Source organism: Sciurus carolinensis, chromosome 9 (assembly GCF_902686445.1).
Source record: "Sciurus carolinensis chromosome 9, mSciCar1.2, whole genome shotgun sequence".
Taxonomy (NCBI): Eukaryota; Metazoa; Chordata; class Mammalia; order Rodentia; family Sciuridae; genus Sciurus; species Sciurus carolinensis.
Genome location: NC_062221.1, coordinates 59,237,155 through 59,258,445, shown reverse-complemented (window position 1 = coordinate 59,258,445; position 21,291 = coordinate 59,237,155). Strand labels below are relative to the sequence as shown.

General features: G+C 37.0%; 1 protein-coding gene across 3 annotated transcripts in view; it reads right to left on the bottom strand.

Moving 5' to 3' along the window:
• Nucleotides 1-3,142: 3,142 nt before the first annotated feature.
• Tprg1 (tumor protein p63 regulated 1) overlaps nt 3,143-21,291 on the bottom strand; it is a 144,823-nt gene continuing 126,674 nt past the window's right edge. For 2 of the 3 annotated variants that reach the window (XM_047563063.1, XM_047563062.1), the window contains 2 exons: nt 10,546-13,673; nt 5,708-5,816 (listed from right to left, as the gene is read on the bottom strand). In XM_047563063.1, coding sequence (XP_047419019.1) covers nt 13,479-13,673 — 195 coding nt within the window. In that variant the 3' untranslated portion in view covers nt 5,708-5,816; nt 10,546-13,478. Of the gene's footprint in view, nt 5,817-10,545; nt 13,674-21,291 lie in introns of all 3 variants that reach the window. The other variant, XM_047563064.1, reaches the window with a different exon arrangement.

Below are 21,291 nucleotides of genomic sequence, written 5' to 3'. Positions count from 1 at the left end.
TTCCTTGCTAGAGTTACCTGAACCTATAAAGGCAGAGGGACCCCCATATGAGGGTACTTTGCCATCACAGTCAGTTTTCTCTGATGCATCTTATTATGGTTTAGATATAAAGTGTCCCCCAAAAGCTCATGTGTGAGACAATGCAAGAACATTTAGAGGTGAAATGATTGGGTTATGACAGTTTTAAACCATCAGTGAATTAATCCCCTGATGGGATTAACTGAGTAATAACTGAAGGTGAGTAGGGTGTGGCTGGAGGAGGTGGGTCACTGGGGACATGACCATGGGGTATATATTTGGTGTCTGACAAGTGGAGTCTCTCTGCTTCTTGATCATCACATAAGCCACTTCCCTCTGCCACACTCCTCCACCATTATGTCCTGACTCACCTCAAGCCCTGAGGAATGGAGTCAGCTGTCTATGGACTTAGACCTCTGAAACTGCGAGCCTTCAAATAAATTTTTCCTCCTCTAAAGTTGTTATTGTCAGGTCTTATAGTCACAAAAATAAGTTGACTAAAACACAACTCAATGTCAGAGATGGTGTTACCTATTGAAAATACTCGTGTTTTTGTTTTTGTTTTTTTTAAGGAATTACTGAGGTTCACAGGGTGACTAACTTGCCCAACGCCCACATAGTGAGTTTGCCTACATTATGCCAGTTCTAGAATCTTGCATTCTAAATGTATTAATCCTCCAGCAATTCTGCAGCCTGAGTGTATTTTACTGTGAATCTAATGAATGTTTCAGAATACTTCTGTTTAATGTCTCCTAAGGCTCTGGGATGGACCTTAGCAATGTGTTCAAGTGGTTATCTTTTCTTTTCTTTCTCTTTTTTTTCTTTCTTTCTTTCTTTCTTTCTTCTTTCTTCTCTCTCTCTCTCTCTCTCTCTCTCTCTCTCTCTCTCTCTCTCTTTCTTTCTTTCTTTCTTTCTTTTAATTTTCAAAAGTAAAGTATCTTAGCTATCAGTTAAGAAGACTGCTCTCCTTCAATCGGTCTTCCCTTCCAAAACTCACCTCCTCCTTTTGGATGTTAAAGTGGCCACATGATCTGGTTTAGGGACTGTTGAGGTAGGCTTACATTTTGTTGGGGTTTAGTAGGATAAAATTATATGGTTCCCTACTACTTTCATGAAGAGTTGGGTGTTTGTTTACTCTATTGTAAGATTACGACTGACCTCCAAGAACATTTCTACAACCAACTATCATTCAAAGGACAGGGACAAAGTTCAGTTTATACAGAAGAATGAATGAAGCATGTGGCACAGGAAGCCTGAGGGTAGGGAGAAGTAGAAGATTGAAAATACACAAAGTCAGGTTGTCTGTGAAAATTCTTCCAATATTCACATATCATTGTCAAAGAAACTTGATGAAATGTTTTCCCAAGTTAAAAACATGTTTTAAATTTTATAATATTACTAATAATAAATAATAAAACTGAGTGAAAACTGCCTAAACTATCAATAATTTTACAAAAACACATTTCAGTCAACTGAGAAAAGTTTATCTATTTTCTTTATAGAAAATGATAATTTAAAAAATTTTGTAGTGTGAAGAGGTGATCAAACAATATGCAGTGCAATGAGTATGAATAAAATATAGTGATATATTAATTAACAAAGGCCTTATGCTATTTTTCTGGATTTTTAACTTTTGTATTGCCAGGCTTATAATATCTGTAACTGCTAGAGATTAATTTTGTCAATTAAAAAATTCATTTTTACGCTTAATTTCGTGCTTAATTTTTAATTTATGATTTTGTATTCTTTTTTTTTTATTCTTAAAGAAACCTGCTTCCTTCAATCAGATAAACTTCAGCAATCCTGAAAACTTAGATCCACCCTTTTCCTTAAATACCTGTTTAATGAGTTTACATTAATCACAGGATTACTGAGAATGACTGGAAACTTCCTGGGTGGGTTTGGTGTGTAAGAGACCCAACCTTGTTCAATCACCCTAGTATTATCTTCATTGAAATTCAGCAATTTAGAAGAGGGTTCGGGGTCTTTTGCTCTATGCACAGGAAGAGTTCCCTGAGGTCCAACCATTTGGGTCAATTCCATTGCTAGTTATAGGACCAAAGCTGTCTAACACTCCACTATTACTCCTCGGTGTTATGTTGGAATATTACCCATCTCCCAAGCAACTAAACTGCCTACCTAATTTCATTGTACCAAATTCAATTTATCTTTTTAATATGTTTCTGAAGCACAAATTATTCTTCCCCTATTATGAAATGAGAGGACACAGTCACAGCAATAAATTATTTTCAAATTTATTGAAATTTGAACTACTTATTTTCATCCCTGATGTATATTCTTTATTTAGAGAGTCGCTAGAAGATAAAATAAGATAATACATGTGAAATACCCTAGCTCAAATGCCAGCACATAAGTGCTTGGTAAATGTTAGTTTAATGTTGGTTGATTCTTTACCCATAGGTAAGCATTTTTCAAATTGGGTTCATGAAGCACCCTAATGCCTAGAGGCATTTCTAGAGTTCCTTGAAAGAAAATGTGGTTACAGTACACAAGCTTCATATTTCTTTGCTTCAACATGCATTGTGGATTGTACATATGAAGCCCAACCCCTAGTTTTTGCAGACCTGAGTGGTTAGGAAATCTTACTGAAAACAGATTTTCGAGGTGATTTGTCATCAGAAAATCTGACTCAACTTTCCAACTTCCAGATCATATGACCTTGGTCAAGTAGTTCTACTTTTATTTTTACTGCTTTATCTTCAAGACAAAGATAGTAATAACATAGGGGTCTGTAAGAGAATCAAAATAAAATAAAACATGATAAACTTTGTAATCTGATTACATAAAAACAATATCATTCTTTTCGTGCTAGCAAAATAAGATGAAAAACTAAAGCAAATCAGCCAACAATTTAAGCCTCTTGTGCCTTCCTCAGACCCAACACCATTTTTTTTCAGAATCAATACCCAAAATAATAGTTGTTGGAGAAAAAAGAAATGGGGTAATCATGCCAATATCTTTGTTTTCATAGTGGAAAGAAGAGATAGAAACTAACGCTTATAAAAAAAAAAAAACAGCAAAAGCATATTACTTAAATAATAAATGTAATCAAAAAACAAGTGAAAATAGTAAACATTTTAGACATACTTTTTTTTGTGTGTGGTACTGGGAATTGAAGCCAGGGCCTTATGCATTCAAGGCAAGCACTCCACCACCTGAGCTATATCCCCATCCCAATAATGGACATTTTAAAAGGAAAGGGAAGGAGTTGTACACAGTATAGATAAAAGAAGTCATATTCTTTTAAGAAAGAAGTCAACAATAACTAATATCAACAAACCAATACATAGAAATATGAACATATTTTTAGTCACTGAAGTGATCACCAGCAGAACCAGATAGAACAGCTCTTAAAATAACTTTGTACTAAGTTGGAAGTAGGAAAAAGAGTTGAGAAGATGTTTGTTTCTAATACAAACTTGTCTGTATTATTTGATTTTCTTAAATACTTGATAAAATATAGAAGACAAATGTAGCTCATAAAGACTTGAGAGTTTTTTCATATACTTGGGAGGAAGCACCAAGGTAATCTCAAATATTCAATATTGCTATTATTAAGAATTTTATTCTCATTCTTTTCTTCATGCTCTATCTATGCTGTGCAGTAGGACTGCCTCTAGACACATGTGGCCATATAAGTTTAAATTAATAAAAATAAAGTAATTTTAGTCCAAAGTCTCATCTGTCATATTTCAGGACTGGTGGTTAATGTGGTAGAAACAAAGAACTAAGAATTAGAGAATTTTCCATCATTGAAGAAAGTTCTATGGGATAGCATCATTCTATACACTTACTCTAAGCAATCTCATCTACTTTTTAAGTCTTAATTACTACTCATTTCTAAATGATTCCCTGACCTTTATCTCTAGGCAAAGTCCCTATCTCTGGAGCAATATGCCTTTAATTGTACCTACTAATGGAACAGGTTATTTTCACCTAATATCCTATAGTCCTTTCAATTCAACTTAAATATGAGCACATTGCATTTCACATGGAAGCCATTGCTTTCTTCCCACTTTCCCTGCCTCTGCTATTGAACCCTCCTCTGGAAAGTCACTAGTGTCAGTTGGCTGGTCTCTACTGCTGACTTACAGCTCACTCCCCATGAAGCCCATAGCTGACCGGGAACCTCAGCTTATCACCTCCTCCTGACACACCTCTTCTGGCCAGAGTATCAATCAGGTCATCATGTTCTGCTTTCTCTAGGTGTGACCTGTGCTTCCGTTAACTGAACTCTGTTCTGAAACTGACGAACTCCCGACTGGCACTGTAGACCTCACTCAGTTAGTCATCTTTATGATTTTTCCTAGTCAAATGCATTCCTCACTTTCAGTAGCTATGACACATTCTAAGTGTTGCTATGTACTTTTTTATGTAACCACAATAAAGTCCGTGGAGAATAAAAAGGTCTTTGGTGAACTCAAAATACTATTTCTTTCCAAAGTAAGAGGAAAGGCCTAAGTTGGTCTGCTGCTACAAAACCAGACCACAAAAAGTCATTGGCTTCACAGTAACTGAAGCATGTACTGCTGAAATGGGTTAAAACCAAAATATTTATAGCATCAGTATCAAAGAGCACATCTCCTGGATAGCTAGTATAAGTAAAGGGCTGTGCTAGGGGAGAAATTGGGATACACTCAAGTAATTCATAGTCAATCAAGGGAGAAATCAAATATCAGGTCGTGGATCCCATAGAATGGCAATCTCAACATCTGTTTCAACTTTCTTCTAGTAGGACCCTGGCACTGCAGAGTTTACAAACCTAAATAATACAACTTGAAGATTTCTTTGCAGGTAGATTTTTATACCTGTTTAATCTCTAATTGAATCAAGCTCTTCCACCTAGGATTATACAATCTTGGTCAAGTTTCTTAACCTCTTTGCATTTCACTTATTTCATCTCAAAATTGAGGAGGTGACATTATTATTATATTCCTTTGAGATTTCATTGACAAAATTAACACAAAGATCTTAGCACATTTCCTGGTATATATTAAACATTCCATAAATCCTCAGAATCATTATTAAGAGGAAGAAATGGAAACCCTTTCCAAGTCTTTCTTCACAATACCTTCTTTGGGAGGAAGAGGGTAGAATGTGTCACATCCATTTTGCTGGTGTGTTTATGACATACACAAGGTGGTTCTGGAGCCAGCAGTTCCAACAGAAGTTCCTGATCAATTGAAGATGAGGTGGTGTGACTTTGGTACCTGCTGTTGGGGTGGCAACTTCCTGATTAGCCACTTTTCTGCCTATGGAAGACATGACTAATACCTGAGTGGGTGGGCCAATTTTGCAGTGTTACTCTGGAAGTTACCTCTAAAATCCCAGTCTAGAGCTTTACCTCCAGCTTTTCTAATGAATTTGTAAGTAATTAATTCCATTCATTAAAATGTTGTGTTTAAAAGAGTGACATGGTTTATGCTATGTGAAACTTAACTCGGTATAGGCAAAATTGAAGAATCATGTCTCTGCCACACTGGCAAGCCATATAAAAATAACTAGATTATATCACTACTACAGCTTTCTATTTCTTCATTGATGAGATGGACAGTGGTTGTGAGGCAGAACAGGGAGATGGCATTCTATTTGTTCTATGCACCAAGAGAAATTTCCTTCACCATTGTCTTTCAGGTCTTCTGTGGAGTAGGGGCCATAACTATGCACTTTCGGGTGATGCAGCAAAATCATCTGTAAAACAGACTCAACTCTTTTTTTCTTTTTTCTTCAGTCCATTGGTCACTGGGAACTCTCCATGAAGTCATAAGTGTGGGTTGCTAGAGAGAAGAAAACATAACAAAAATAAGCATTGTGGTCCTCTGGGACACTTGCTAGTACAACTTACTTGTGCTTTCAGGACCTGCTTGACCTTTGTCTTTTGTAAATTTCCTCCCACTGATAATAGAGTGCTCCTGCACCTGCTGAACCTTATACTTTGACAGTCAGACAACATCCAGTACATGGTGGGCAGCTTAGGCTGCATGGCACCGGACTGCCCTATGGTTAATTCCTTACTCTATACTAGGGCCCAGTGGTAAGTCCAAAGCTCTTTCTCAAAAGTAAAGTAGTTACCTGAGAAGGTAGCTTATATGTGCTTAAAATCCTAAGTGATTCACATAGAGGACTGATCAAGAATTCTATATAAAATCTCTATTTGCCACAGTTACTTCAAGCACCATTAGATCTACTGCAGTATATAGCCCAAGTGGTAAGCAATATGTATACTAACCTATACCTACTCTGGAGTCTTTCCCTATTCTGGACTCTGCTCAAAGTTTATAATCTTCTTGATAAATTGGTCAATAAAGCAGTAGACCCAAATGAGGTACATGTTATCTCCAAAAGAACTCCATTAAGCATGGTGTGGTTCTTTCTTAGTCATGTAGTACAGCAATTTAACAGTTGTCTTATGGAGATCGTATTGACATGTCCCAGACCACTGATCTCCCTGAAAAAATATACAATGTGACTTTTGGAGACAAAATCCCAAGAATTTTAAGTACATACCTTTCTAGGTTTCTGTCTCACATGATTGTTATTAATAGCTATTACTTCCTGCTCACCTGGATCAGTCAACATGGTATGACCAATAAAATGAACTAGTGTGATGTTGGAGAGGTCATCATGTTCCCTGCTAACTAGAATATAGCATAGGGTTGAAAGGTTGGTGTAATCCTGGTTATGTTTTTGATATTTTCAGCTGAAAGCTAATGGCTTCTGATGGTCTTAATAATAAGGGGAGAGAGAGAGAGAGAGAGAGAGAGAGAGAGAGAGAGAGGGAGGGAGGGAGGGAGGAGAGAAGACAGGAAAGATGAGAAAGGAGAGAGGAGAGTGGAGAGAGGAGAGAAAGAGACAAGGAAGGAAGGAAAGAAGGAAGGAAGGAAGGGAGGAAGGAAGGAAGGAAGGAAGGAAGGAAGGAAGGAAGGAAGGAAGGAAGGAAGGAAAGAAGGAAGGAAGGGAAGGAGGGAAAGGGGAGGGAAGGGAAAGGAAGGAAAGGAAAGAAGAGGAAAAGGTAAAAAAAAATACTACAGACAATAACTGCATACCAGGTGCTTTGCTTAAGCAACAAAACCACATGTGGGATCAATGGGGGCAGATGGAGTCAGTATCTAATATAATGCATAATAATCCATTCTCATTCTACATTGTTTTTAGACTGAGAACCGAAATCAACACCTAAAAAAATAAGCAAAAGAGCATGATTCATGATAAGGTATAGTAGACCCCAAAATAATTGAGAGGTTTTGCCAATTTATGTAAACAAAAAAACTGTAGAACATATATGGGAATTGATCCTAAGGGTGTTATATCAGAAATGTAATATTGGACAGAATATATTGATTAGAGTGAGCCAGGCCAAGATTCTGGATTCAACATGTTTGAGATACTAAGAGTAGCTCTAATAATTTGCTTTGTTAATTAGCTAATGCATGGATTAAAAGCAGTAAGTATTAATGAAGATGAAATGCCAAAGGAAAGCATCCAAAGGCTTAGGAAGATCAGGATACTGAAGCAGTATATAAAAAGAAGTTATAAAAACTTCTCATCTGGCCTCCATGTCCTCTAAGAGGGAACGGAGGTACTTCCTTTCCCAAGGGTGAGAGACATCTGTGAGGGTATATATTGATATTCTTTTTTTTTAATTTATCTTTTAATTTTTTACAGACTGCATCTTGACTCATTGTACACAAATAGGGTACATCATTTCATTTCTATGGTTGTATTGATATTCTTAAACAGCTTCATGGATCTTCTCTGTAGACAAAAATGACAGCAGAAATGGTTGCCATTGAATTGACATTCCTGAGTTCACTGAGGAGCATGATATCCTGGAGCGGCAAGCTCTGCCTGAAGTTAGACTTCAGTTAATTTCTACTGGTACAGGTTGAATAAAACTTGAGTAAGCTGTCCATCCGTTCTTGTTCTAGGGGCACCATGATCGACTAACCAATGCCAAAGGTAAACCAAACCACTACGTTGACTGCTTTGACTCTGCTGTCCATAATGGTAACCTTACCCACTTAATCCTCAATATTAAAAACAAAAAAGTCCCATTTAAAAAACAATGTTGGTTTTTACAATGACATAATGGCAAATAAAGCTAATCTGCACTGGTCAGTCTATTTAAACTTCCATGTCAAGTGTTAAATACAATATTTTAAAAGAAATGTTAACAAAATAGGATAGCCCCCAAGTAAAAGACAAGTTTGATATGGGTCCTAGAAAAATGCATCACATGAAAAGTGGAAATTTGTGTCAAAAAGCAAAACAAAAAAATAAAATAAAACTATTACCACAACCAGTTGGGGAGCACAAGTTGTCTGCCTTCCTTTGAATTGTGACTTCATGAAATAGGAAATTGATTTATTTGAGATAACTTCAAAGGAAAATCTATGACCAAATCAATGAATTTCCAAGGAGGAAGATTGAGTGTAATATTCAGAAAAGCCAACTTGATGCAGCTGCTTACTAGTTGGAATTAACAGCTTTGGAAAGCAAAGGGTTCTGTGCCCTGGGAATATTTGTGCAGGAGCTCTCCCTCCATCTGCTGTGCATCTTTTGGTGGCGGGCACTCCTGCAGTAGGTAGCAGGCTGAACTAGATGACTTTCAAGGCCATGTTCAATAGAGGAAAGAAAAGCAATTTCCAAGATGCATGGGAAAAGCATGGTGGGAAGGACACAGAGACAATTGGGTAGTTTGGAGAAATTAATCCCAACACATTCTGCACCAATAATATAGCATCATCAGCTCTCATATTGACCTTAAAAGCACAAGAGATAATTACACTGGGCTTGTACATTCCATTTGACTTCACTGAAAAGGGATCTCCTAAGAGTCTACTATGAACCTTTAAAAACCAAGTGTAAAATGGCATCTGATGGATAAGATGGAGGTCCAAAAGCAACCTCAGGATTCCACCCATCAAATTTCACATTGGCTGCAGCTCCAAGATGAAATACAGCTCGCATTACTTTGTCTTGGATTTTAAGTCTAAGGAGAGGATTTGGCAGATGTCGTGATTCCTCCTTATGGCTGCAGAATTATCCTAAGAGACTGCCATAATTAGGTGGAATAGTATTGATCCATGCTTGGTCATTCCCAAAACCCCAAATGAAGATTTTCATGAGCCTCTGGGGAATGGTATCTGCAAGGAAATCAGGATGCCTGGCCCCCTGACTGCCTTCAGAGCACGTTGTGGGAGGTGCAGACCAAAGGAGAGTTTACACATCAGTGACTAAAGTTTCCTGCCACTAAGCATAAGAAGTCACTCATGAGCAGCGTCCCTAAACCACAGCTACAGGATGTGGGCACAAACCCTTGTATAATTGTTGGCTGAGAGCCAAGGAGCATTCATCCCTGAGCAAATACTTGGGCTTTTTTTTTTTTTTTTTTTTTTTTGCTGTTGCTAACCTTTGAAAACCACAGGCATTAGCCTCTCTCTTTCTTCCCCTTGGCACAAGTCATCTTCTTTTCTCCAACTTGGTCTCCTGTGTGTAAAGAATTTCTGAGGAGCTTTTAAGCCTAAATTTAATACCTTTGCCCTCCCTCTCTTGCCCCACAAAATGCCAGGCAGAGGTAAATCGGCCTTACAAAATATCTGTTGGCTCTGCTGGCTTCCGCAGCTTTGTTTGTGCATTTTGATCAGATAGGAAATCAGAGAGGTCTATGAGTGACCTTAGCCTTTAAGAAAATAAAGATAATTTCTGGAAATTCCCCCTAAACAACTATGATCTATTGTTTTCTCACTTCACAATTAACCCAGCAAATATGATACACTGATTCAAATGACAAACCTTTCCCTACAAATGGATATATTATATTGGAAAGAGCAGTAGACCAAAAAACAGTAATTGAGAGATTTGTTCTAACACCATTGTTGCCAAGAATTTGCCATCTTCTTTTGAGCAGTTTCTTCCTAGTTTCTAGATCTCTTTCATATTCTGTGAAATGAAAGCATTGGATTAGGTGGTTTCCATGTTACTCTAGCCCCAGGGCTCTGAGAATTGGCTTCCCTAGAAATGCACAGCAAAGGGACAAGGAAAATGAGCCTCAAGGCAAATGATGCAAAAGCAGCCAACTCACAAATGAGCCACTCTTTTCTGCTTAAAGGACAGTTAAAAGTCAGGTAGAGGAAGAAGCTTGATTGGCCACTGGAAGGTGAGGCATGATGACTTTCGACATCCCCCTCTTATAAACTCTAGAGAATCCATCAGCCTTGCCTCTGTAACCTAACGCCCCACATCATGACTTGAAAGCTCAAGCTTAGCTTACTCCAATCCATAATAACTTTATTTTTTAAGTGAAAAGATGGCAGATGGACATTACTGATTCTAAGTTAACACAAGGAGAATTTCTTAACCATCAAAACAGTCCAGGACGTATCAGAAGATGGTGAGGAATTTGTCAATGGATATACTCAAGTCATATCTGAAAGGAGACTTATTGGAAATTTTCTAGTGAGAATTACTGAGTGAGATAAAGATCAAATAATGAAGACCACTCACCTTGATTTTTTTGTGGTGATAGTATTTAATGCCTCTTGTGTCTATCCTGTTCACTGTTAAATTTACAGTGTTCCTTTGGGAAATGTAAGTGGACATTTCAGATGTCTGTCTGAAGAAGAAAGTCAGGTATATATGAAGGTTCCCAGGATTCTGGCTGCCAGTTGTTCATAAGGAAAAAGAAGCTAAGAAAATTGTAGTCAGTAGGTCCATGGTGACCAGGAGACAACTCCTGGAGGAACTGAATTGAGTTCCATGCCATGCTATAGAAGTCACGTCATTCTATAGAAAGGTATTCAGTGCTTTACATTTAATAAAATAATTTAACCTCCTTTTATTGAGCCCGAAGAAGATCTTTAGGAAGCAGGCAGAAATAGAATCATTGTCTCCAATTTGGAGAAGACAAAATTAAACATTAGAAAAGTTAATTTTTCATGGTTTCATGTGATTGATTCAGCTTTTCCCCAAGGCGAGGAAGAAGTCTAAATAGCTGATCATTAGCAATAATTATATAAAGACTTATAAGATCACTAGCCTTAAATGATTATTTCTTTTCTCCAGATATTACAATACAGCAATGCCTTTTACAACATCCACTTTATCTTTTCTGGAACATGTTCAGTGAAGAGGGGACTCAGTATTTCACAAAACAACCTTTTGTATCAGTGGACATTTATAACTGTAAAGAAGTTCTTTCTTATCTTGAACTGCTATCCAAATTCCTGAATCCTCTCACACTCTGGTCATAATCCTGCCTTCTAGGTCCCATTTATCAGTTAATGGAATATCTTATCTGACAGTCCCCATGAAGGGTAAAGACAGTTCTCATGTCAACTCTGAGTTCACTTCTTCACATGAAACAGCTTTGGTTCCACTAAATGCTTATCCTATTGTTATAGTCTGGGTCTCAAGAATAAGAAATATCTCCCTCCTTTCATCCTTTCTAGCAGCTCCTATTGATGATGCTGCACTGTGTCCTTTAGGAGGACATCTGGAAGCAGGCTGGCTTCAGTTACAAGAGGGACAAATGTGCAGAGAGAACTTAATTGTCAGAGCAATCCTTAAATGGTAACGCAGAAGAATGTGCTGGACATTTCAGAGGCTTCTGCCAGCAAATGCCACTATCTTGAACCATACGGGGATTTTTTAGGGAGTAATATTATAATAATTTGCCAATAGTGCCTGCTTCAGAACCACTGCCAAAATAATCTAACGACTTTTCATCCCACTACTGTTGACAGGACAGCTAAGGATTTCAACATTTCCTTTCATAGTCTGAATAGAAGTTCCTTGCCTTGGGGACTATACTGATATTTGCCAGTATGGGGCGGGGGAGTGAGTGATGTGAAGGGCGACAAGAGGGAAGGAGAGAAATATTAATGGAAGTAAACAAAGACAAAATAAAATTAAGTGATATTCAATATTTAGGTTTTGAATGCTTACATCAAATTGATTTTTGTAAACGTATCAGAGACTAAATCTTTAAAATTGAGAAAGTAAGATTTAAAGAAAAAATTTTAGAAATAAACATGACACAAGTCAAAAACAAACAAACAAACAAAAAACTTAGCTGGAATTTTCAATTTGAATGTCATCTAAGGTATCGCAACTTTGGGTTTTGGGAAAGGCAAAGAGTTTATTGTAATAATGTTTATGGTAATCAATATTCAAATAGTTTGTTTTCTAAATACATTTAAATAAAGTAAGATTTAAACAAAAAAATTCTCTCCTGAATTGTTCAAAATTATATCTAACTTATGGGAACACAAAAAAGAAATGAAAAAGAAGAGCAATGTGAACTAAGTGAGTTAGGACAGTGTTTTTGAAAATGTGGTCCTCAAAACCCTCTGAGATCCATGGACATTTCAAATGCAGCACCCTGAGACTTAAAAAGTGGGAGACTGGTGACATTCTCATCTTTACTTCAACTACAGAGGTTCTGCTTTTTTGGAGAGGAGGAGTCAGGGGTGTCTGCAAGAGATTTTATTTGAAGAAAATGGTCTGCTACTGAACGAAAACATTTCAACAAAAAATATGCATAAGGAGATGAGTCATTGAAAACCCCTGATCAGGGAGTGATACGATCAAACTGTGCTTTCAGAATCTGACAGCCAAGTGTATGAAGGATTGAAACAACCTTGGAATAGGGATCCCAATTAAAGGATATTGTAATAACCAAGTGAGCATAATTAAAATCTTGATCTAGTGCCATCACTATGAGAATGAAAGGAGAAGAAATATCTGAACAGTTTTGAAAGGAGAATGAGTTTTAAACTCAATGTCTGGACATTGGGGCAAATGCCAAAACACAGACAGATGTGATACGACATGGTATGCATTTGGTGGAAATGTATACAAATGAAAACTGATGGATTTCTGTGATTGATGAATGGGACCATGTACACGCTGAATTTGAGGGGTTATTGGAACACTGATATGTACATGATTGGTGGACAGAAATGTGAAACTGAATCCTGGTGTAAATACTGAGGATATGGATAAGGATTTGGAAGTCATCTTCATAAAAGTGATAGCTACAATAATAGAGCCAGTGAGAACTAATGGGGAATACAAAGGGATCAGAAGGTTGAAGACCAGAACCTGATAAATTCCCACATATACTGAGCAGGAGAAAAAATAAACCAGAGGGTCTGCTCAGAGTTTATGTTCAGGCGAAACTCATCTGATAACATTACTTGATGGTTTAAGCAAAATTTATTTTCCAGTTTTAATAAAATTTGATCATTTTTGTGAGACCTTAAATGTGCATCTATCAGGTCAATCAAGCTTTCAGTTTTCCTGAAATATTAAATATTCAAAGTCATATAGTATTATCTAAAAGTACTAAGTGTTTCAGTCCAAAAATACAGTGGACTGAAGCAAAATCTTCAATAATGGCATATTTATGGATGATGTACATATGTACCAAAAGTGTCTCAAAAACCAATACTCCCACGGGCAAGAGAATAGCCAAGTTTGTTGCGATTCCCAATAAATGACATCAGCCCTGTGTAGGTCTCAATCAAAATGGGTCGGGTTAACACTGTCAATCCTTTTTCTCTTCCAGATCCAGTAGAATTCTTATGGGCATTCTGGATAGCTGAAACAAGCTTCGATGTGAACCCAGACAACTGAAGAACAAAAGAAGAAGGCAAAGAGTTAGTGAATGCAGAGTAGGACCTACAGTACTCCTCCCCAGGAAGTCCTCACAAAGGTTGATCACTCTCCTGGGGCAACAGTTCTTACTTCTTGAACATAAATGACTTCTTAGAATAGCTAACATCACTTCTGTTTGTCTTTTCATAAATTAATCAGTTAACAAATTATGTACATAATAAAATTATCTTGTCTTGTTTATTTTCCATTATTCATAACTTGTACAACACTAAGAAGTCAGTTTAATAAATATTTGCTGATAGTCAATTATGAATCAGGCATTTGTTGACCCTGCTTAAGATTTAAAAAGAAGTAAGATACAGTATCTGCCCTCAAAAAAATTGACTATAATAGAGAATTTAAAAAATAAACTTGAACCAATAACACAAAGTTTACTAAAACAGGCAGCGAAAAAAGGCACAAAGTGCTAAAGAACACAAAAGGGGAAGACATGATGCCTGGCTAGAGGATCGCCAATGACTTCAAAGGGAGACTCTTAAGACAATCCTTAGAGGATTGATAGGATTTCAATAGGTGGAAAGGAGGTTCAAGAGGTTAGGGAGGGCCTGGTGGACAGCAGTTGTTTTTTTCCATCTCTGCAGTCTTTCCATCTTTTGGAGTTCTTCTTCCAATAGGAGTATCTCAACGCTCCATTGGTCAACCACTCTTTTCCACTTGGTTCATAAGCAGAGTTTAAGCGGAACTGGTAATAACATATGGCTCAGGCCACACCAATTACGGGAATCTTTTCCTCTGGTTCAGACATGGACACACAATCAATGTGCTTGCCAAAATTATAGGATATGAGCCAGAAAGTCATTTTGTCACATGTAGTAAACCTGACTGAACACAAATCCAAGGACAAAAGAACTAAGACTTGGACAGAGAGAGAAATCCTGGAGAGAGTCGTTTGAATTAGTAGATAAGCCAACTCCTGGACTTTTAAGTTAAATGAGCCAAAAAATTTTGCTTCTTTTGGTCAAGCCAGGTGGTATTGAATGTCTTCATCTGCCATCAAAAGAAGAGGAGCATTCCAAATAGAGATGGAGATGAGAAAATCTCATAGCTGTGTGTTCCCAGTAAGCCCTTATTATTTCATTCCAATAAAAACCTATCAGGTGAAAAATGTACCATCATTTCCATGTTAGACATAGGGAGAGTGAATGAGCTACCCACAGTAGCTCTACTTTCTGCATCATGGTATAAAGAACATTAGGAATTCAGGCCTACTCAAAGATCCAATCCTATTTTTCAGGCAACTAACTTCTAAACTAAACTAACTAATGAACTTTGAGTTCATTTCAAGTTAAATCCAAATTATTATTCATCCTCTACAAGGAGTTAGTGGTTTTTCCCCATTTTTCTATGAGGAGGCCAGTGTTTAAGAGATCAACTCAGGAGTGTGTCCTTGTGAGGAATCCCAGTAGGAGAAACCTGTGGTCAAGCTTTCATATAATTCAATTGTCCATATTCATTATATCCTGGGTTTCTATTTTATACCAAAGAGTAAGAAAAAAATCTAAAACTGAAAATGTAACTGGGTGTGGTGGTGCATGCCTGTAATCCCAGAAGATTAGGAGGCTGAGGCAGTAGGATCGAGAGTTCAAAGTCAGCCCAAGCCAAAAGTGAGGTGCTAAGCAACTCAGTGCGACCCTGTCTCTAAATAAAATACAAAATCGGACTGGGGATGTGGCTCAGTGGTTGAGTGCCCCTAAGTTAAATCCCTGGTACCATAAAAATAAAATAAATAAAATGTATCTATCATTATTATTTGGCTTAACCCATAAGGAAGGAAGGAAAGAAGGAAGGAAGATCTAAAACAGGTGAGTAGTGTAGCATTTTAGATTCACTTCTCCTTTCTGAACCTTCTGAAAAGAAGCATTGAAATCTTAGGCTATTAAGATAATATCAGAGGTAAAAAAAGAAAATTAGTGATTTTGACGATAAAACTAAGTAGAGTTAATTGTAGTATTTCAATATCTGTGGGATTTCAAAACAATCCAAAGTATTTGTCCCTATCTATTTTTCATTAAATATTCATCAAACTGGATAATATTAAACAACTTAAAAATAGACTCATTTTACTGAGGCTAAAGAATGTAACAGCGCCACGTATGGTGGTGCACGCCTGTAACACCAGTGGCTATAATCCTGGAGGCTGAGGCAGTAAGATTGTGAGTTCAAAGCCAGTCTCAGCAACTTAGCTAGGCCCTAAACAATTTAGTGAGACTCTTTCTCTAAATAAAATATAAAAAAGGGCTAGGGATGTAGCTAGTGATTAAGCAATCCTGGGTTCAATCCCCAGTACCACAAATACAAAAAATAAAGAATGTAACAGACAAACAGGGTTTTGCCTGTTCTCCATGAGTCTCAGTTCATAGTGTACACAAATAGTTCCTCTTACTAGTCTCCAGAACCAGCATTCTCTTAAGACCTTGGTAGTGATTGCTAGTACTGAGATGAAGAGTCATCCTGAACCCACAGTATCATGCCATGAAAGAATGTATCATTAATACAGTATCTGTGGGAAAAAAAAAAACAGACTTCCATATAATCATCAGAAAGCATCAGGCAAACTACAATTCAGACGCATTCTGTGAAATAAGCTTCCAGCATTATCAAAAGTGGGAAGGTCATAGCAGAAAAGAACAAGAATGAGAAACCATATTAGACTGGAGAAGAATAAAGAGATATACAACTAAATGCAGTGGGAGGTCCAGGATTGGATCCTGGAACAATCAGAGGACATTAGAAGGAAAATGGTAAAAGTTAAATAAAGTTTACAGTTTATTTAATAGTATTATGTCAGTGTTCCATTTCCAGATATTGCAACTACATAAAGGTCATATAAGTTGTTAATATTAACAGAGCCTGTACAATGGGGTACATGGGAGCTCTGCTCTTTTTGTAAATTAAAATTATTTTAAAATAAGTTTTATAAAACCTGATTAAAAGAAAATACTAATTGTTAACTTCTAAGATTGTCAAAGTTTTCTAAAAAAAGAAAAAGTTTATGAGACATTGCTACTTTGTTTCTCTTATCTCTACATTTTTTATATAAATCTATATCAAATTATACAAACATTAGTAAACTTTCATTAAAATGTGTTTTCTATACATTGATACAATTTAATTCATTGAAGAATGAATCTATTCAAAACAGTCATATAATATTTTATGTTTTCCATTTTAATTTTTTCTGAATATTTTCCACTGGGTGTATTCTATTCTCTGCAACTTTGACAATAAAAATTTTATTTTTTAGTTATTTTAAATTTAGCCATTGTATGTTATCTTCTAAGAGTATTACTTTTAATATTATGACTTTCTTGTGGTTTTAGTTGTTAGTTTAATTTTATTAAATTAAGTTTAACATTATTAAGTTTATACTACTGTTCACCTCTATTCAGATCAACTTTTCTGTGGCCAAATTTTGTTTGTTTATTTCAGAAATAATATGTGATTTTTCAGTTTGCTTATCATCTATGTTTACCAAATGCCACTTTGATTCTAGTTGCTTTAATTTTTGTGTGTATACAAATTATTTCCATTAGTGTTAGTACTATAACTCTCCATGTCATTAACAGATGAAAGGGCACTTACAGTCTCTCAAGAAATATTCACTAAACACCTACACTATACCCTGGGTAGGTGAGCGCTGTGAAAAGACAGGCAAGCATTTGCTCTTATGGAACTTAAATTCCAGGGATAGGAGACAAAAGGTAAAAACAAGCAAATACAAGTGATTTTGATGGTGATAGACTCTAGGAGAAAAAAACAAAGTGGTAAGGGGCATGAGGATTCCTTCACATATCATATACAAGGCAAGTCTTTCTGAGAAGGTAAAATTTGAGTTGAGTCCCAAATGATGGAAAAGAGACAGTCAGGTGAAGAAGCTGTTCCAGCAGAAAAAACAGCACTTGCAAACACTGAAGTAGAGATGAGTTTATTCAAGGAACACAGAGGAGGACTTTATGATGGATCAAAAGAGACTGGAGCACTAGCATTGGGAGTCTTTGGGGTCTTATCAAGGGCTTGGATTAAACTGACTTTAAGGAGGATTTCAATGCTGTATGATTTATATTTTTAAAAATAATCCTGGCTGCTCTGGGGTCAAGAATGAAAGCAGCAAGATGGGTGAGTATGGAAAGCTCAACCAGGCAAAAATTGATGGTGGTTTGCAGCAGGACAGCTTCAGTTCAAGTAGGGATTTTGTTGTTGTTGTTGTTGTTGTTGTTGTTGCTGTTTGGAGGTTACAACCATAGACCTTGCTGGTGTACTTGACAGGACTGAGGAGAAGAGAGGAATCAAAAATGATACCCAGAGTCTTGACCTGAGCAAGTGGGTGGATAATGATATCATTATGAGCTGGGGAAGCCTAGGAGGACTAGTGGCTGGAAATGGTGAGATACTGGGATTCAACATTCCCACTAAATATGTTTGAGTTGTCTAATCAGGAAGTTGCTTATGGGCTTTCAGTAGGCAAATGGATACATAAGCCTGAACCATGAGGAAAAAATACAGATAAAAAGCTCATATCTATACTTCATATGTCCATAATAATAATCATCATAGAACCAAAAGTCAAGAATGACACTTATAAATAACCTAAAGAAGAGAAGATGTAGAACACAGGGTAGAAATCAATAAGTTCAGAAAACTCTTCTTGAACAAGGTGGGTGACATATGGGCAATGCAGAGGGGATCTAATAGTTAAACTGAGTGTCCAAGTGTTTCAGAGATTTGTTCAACACTAAATAACCAATGAGCATCTCAGCAAGATCATGAACTCAGCTCTCTTAACTTAGCTCCTAAATTCCTTTCTTCTAATAATGCTGCTGTTAGGAGGGGTATCAAATTCTAACATACAGGAAATTTAGTATTAAAATTCTAATATTTAGAAAATGATTCATGCTTCTCACTTGCAAAAAGTACAGAGAAAATATTAAATTAAATATTTTCAAATCAGGTTACTCAGACTATTTTCTTTCTTCCCTCCTTTCTTTCCTTCTTTCTTCTTTTTTGAAAGATGGGGATCTGGTTTTGCCCAGGTTGACTTTGAACACAGCCTCCTGAATAGCTGGGATTATAGGCAGGCCTTACTGTGCCCAGTTACTGCATTTCTTTATAGTTGAATGATCACATATAATTTATCATCTAAACTCATATTCTTTTGAAAAGAAAGTTATTATTGTTAATAATGTTGGGACAGCAGGTATCTGAGGGCTTGGGAACAGGATGTGGAAGAAAGGACAAAAAACAGGCAGTTTCCATATCTTCAATCACATCTGTAAGAGCTGAACTATTTTTTATCTGTTTTATATATTTGAGTTCTGAGTAATAATGTTTGTAAGGTATTTTTTTTTTTAATGAAAATCACTGTACTAAGATTGCCTAAGAGCCTCCAGCTTGAGTAGTCCATGATTCAACCCACAAAAGTCTATTGGGACCCACTTTTCTATCCATCTTTTAAAATCAAGCTTTGAAGAAGAAGAAGAAGAAGAAGAAGAAGAAGAAGAAGAAGAGGAAGGAGGGAAAGGAGGAGGAAGAGGAAGAACAAGAAGAAAATAAAAATAAATACATAAAATCAAGCAAATTTTTCTTCTATTGCATTTCACTTTTATCTCTATGCAAATATACCACCTAGTGTTCTAAACACAGTCACAAGTGTGTCTGTCTATACAACTAAACTAAGATTTCTCTCGATGGAACTTAGAGGCAGGTCATTTTTTCCTATGTCAGAGAATATCCTCTGTATTTTAGGATGTTAAGTAGAATCCCCAGTGTCTACCCATCAGAAACTAGTAGCACTTCCACTCCAGGTGTGACAACCCAAAATATCTCCAGACATTGCCAAATATTCTCCAGGGGCCAAAATTATTTCCTCTTAATAATCATTGAACTAAAAGACCTATAACATGATGTAATAGGAGTATTAGGATCAGACAGACTGGGTATTACTTGCACTATGGCACTGGCTAAGTATGTGACCTCGAGCAAGTAATCCAACTGCCCTGAATTCTATAATTCTCTTTCCATAAAATAAAGATAATAATAGTATCAAATTCATAAATTATCAAGATAAAGTGAAAAAGGGGTTCAAATATGAGCTGTGCAGGCCTGTATATATGGTGGTATGCCCACATCCTTACTTGTTGCAGGAAGGATCAGGAAAGTGAAATAGATGAGACTGGAGTTTGGAATCAGATTACAAAGGTCATAAAGGAAGGGTGTTTCAATACTCAATAAATATTAACTGTTTTTATCATTATTGATGTCGTCATCAAACTATGATCTCCTAAAAGCCAGCATGCAATTAATCTCAACATTTTCATTGTCAATACCCTTTGGATCATTAGGGTGTCTTCTCATAAATCAGTGTTTGTCAAATTGGATTATTGACTGTTTCCTCAGCCCTCATCATAAGCTTCATTTCATGAGAATCCTCTGTGGCTTCAGAATCTAAGCACTGGAAAGAAAAAGTTGACAGTATTTCAAACTCGATGAACTTGGCATTTCATTAGAGTCAGATGCACTTCATTTCCAGTCATTTCTGGGAGACCTCTCTAAGCAGGGAGACATGCTTATGGAGAGACAAGAAGTACTTTGAAGGAGAGGCAGACAAAAGGCCAAGTCCCCAAGCTGCCTCTTGAGCGTTTCAAGCACCTGAATTCAATCTGTGTGACAGGAACGCTGTGTCATCTGATATGAATGCCACCAGCCACATACTTTCCTCTAAAAGCTTTTATACACCCACCTCTGGCTCCCTCCTTTATTTCAGTCTCAAAACCGAGGGTCAAGTTTTAACAACTCCAGTTACACAGGGGCTCTGAGTTGGTTAGGTTAAAGTAAAGCAGCACCCATGGGGGAAGGGAGTGAAATATTCTTGACTTTACAGCAATTATTTACCAGCTGAGTGCCTGGGCCCCTGGTGGCTTCACGTGCTGTCTGCCAACAGTTCACTGCCTAGAGTCTCAGTTTTCCTTATTACAACCATTACTTGCTTCCTGTTTACACTGGGCAAAGAAACCAGGTTTCATGCCTGCAGGCCCACATTCCTCAACTGAGCAGGTTTTCCAAGCCTTCAGGCTACAGGTTTCAGCCTCCCTAGGTAGAGAAGGAAGTGCACTGGCATAAGGAACAAGCCTATCCAACACTGAATACTTGAAAGCACTTTGGAAGTTGCATTGCTGGTGAAAATATAGGTATCATTCCTGCACATTTACAGCTGTCTTTCTGGAGACATCACAACTGTGGGTAAGTTCAGGTGTATAGAGAAAAAGAAGAGAATGAGGCAGAAGTTTCTTCTCTACATAAGAGGTTTCCACGCATCCTAAAATTCCATTCTTGTTTTATTCCACTCCTCCAACCCTCTTCTCTGAACATAAACACGCACGCGCGCACACACAATGCACACACACACACACACACATGTACACACACACATACACACACACACATACAGAGAACACATGTACTTTAAACTCCAGCTGAGTTGAATTAGTTGTTAGCCAAGAACATTTCATATGGCTTTGTAATTTTAAGCTTTTACCCACGTTTCCTTTACTTAAAAGGTCTTTTCTCACCTTGACA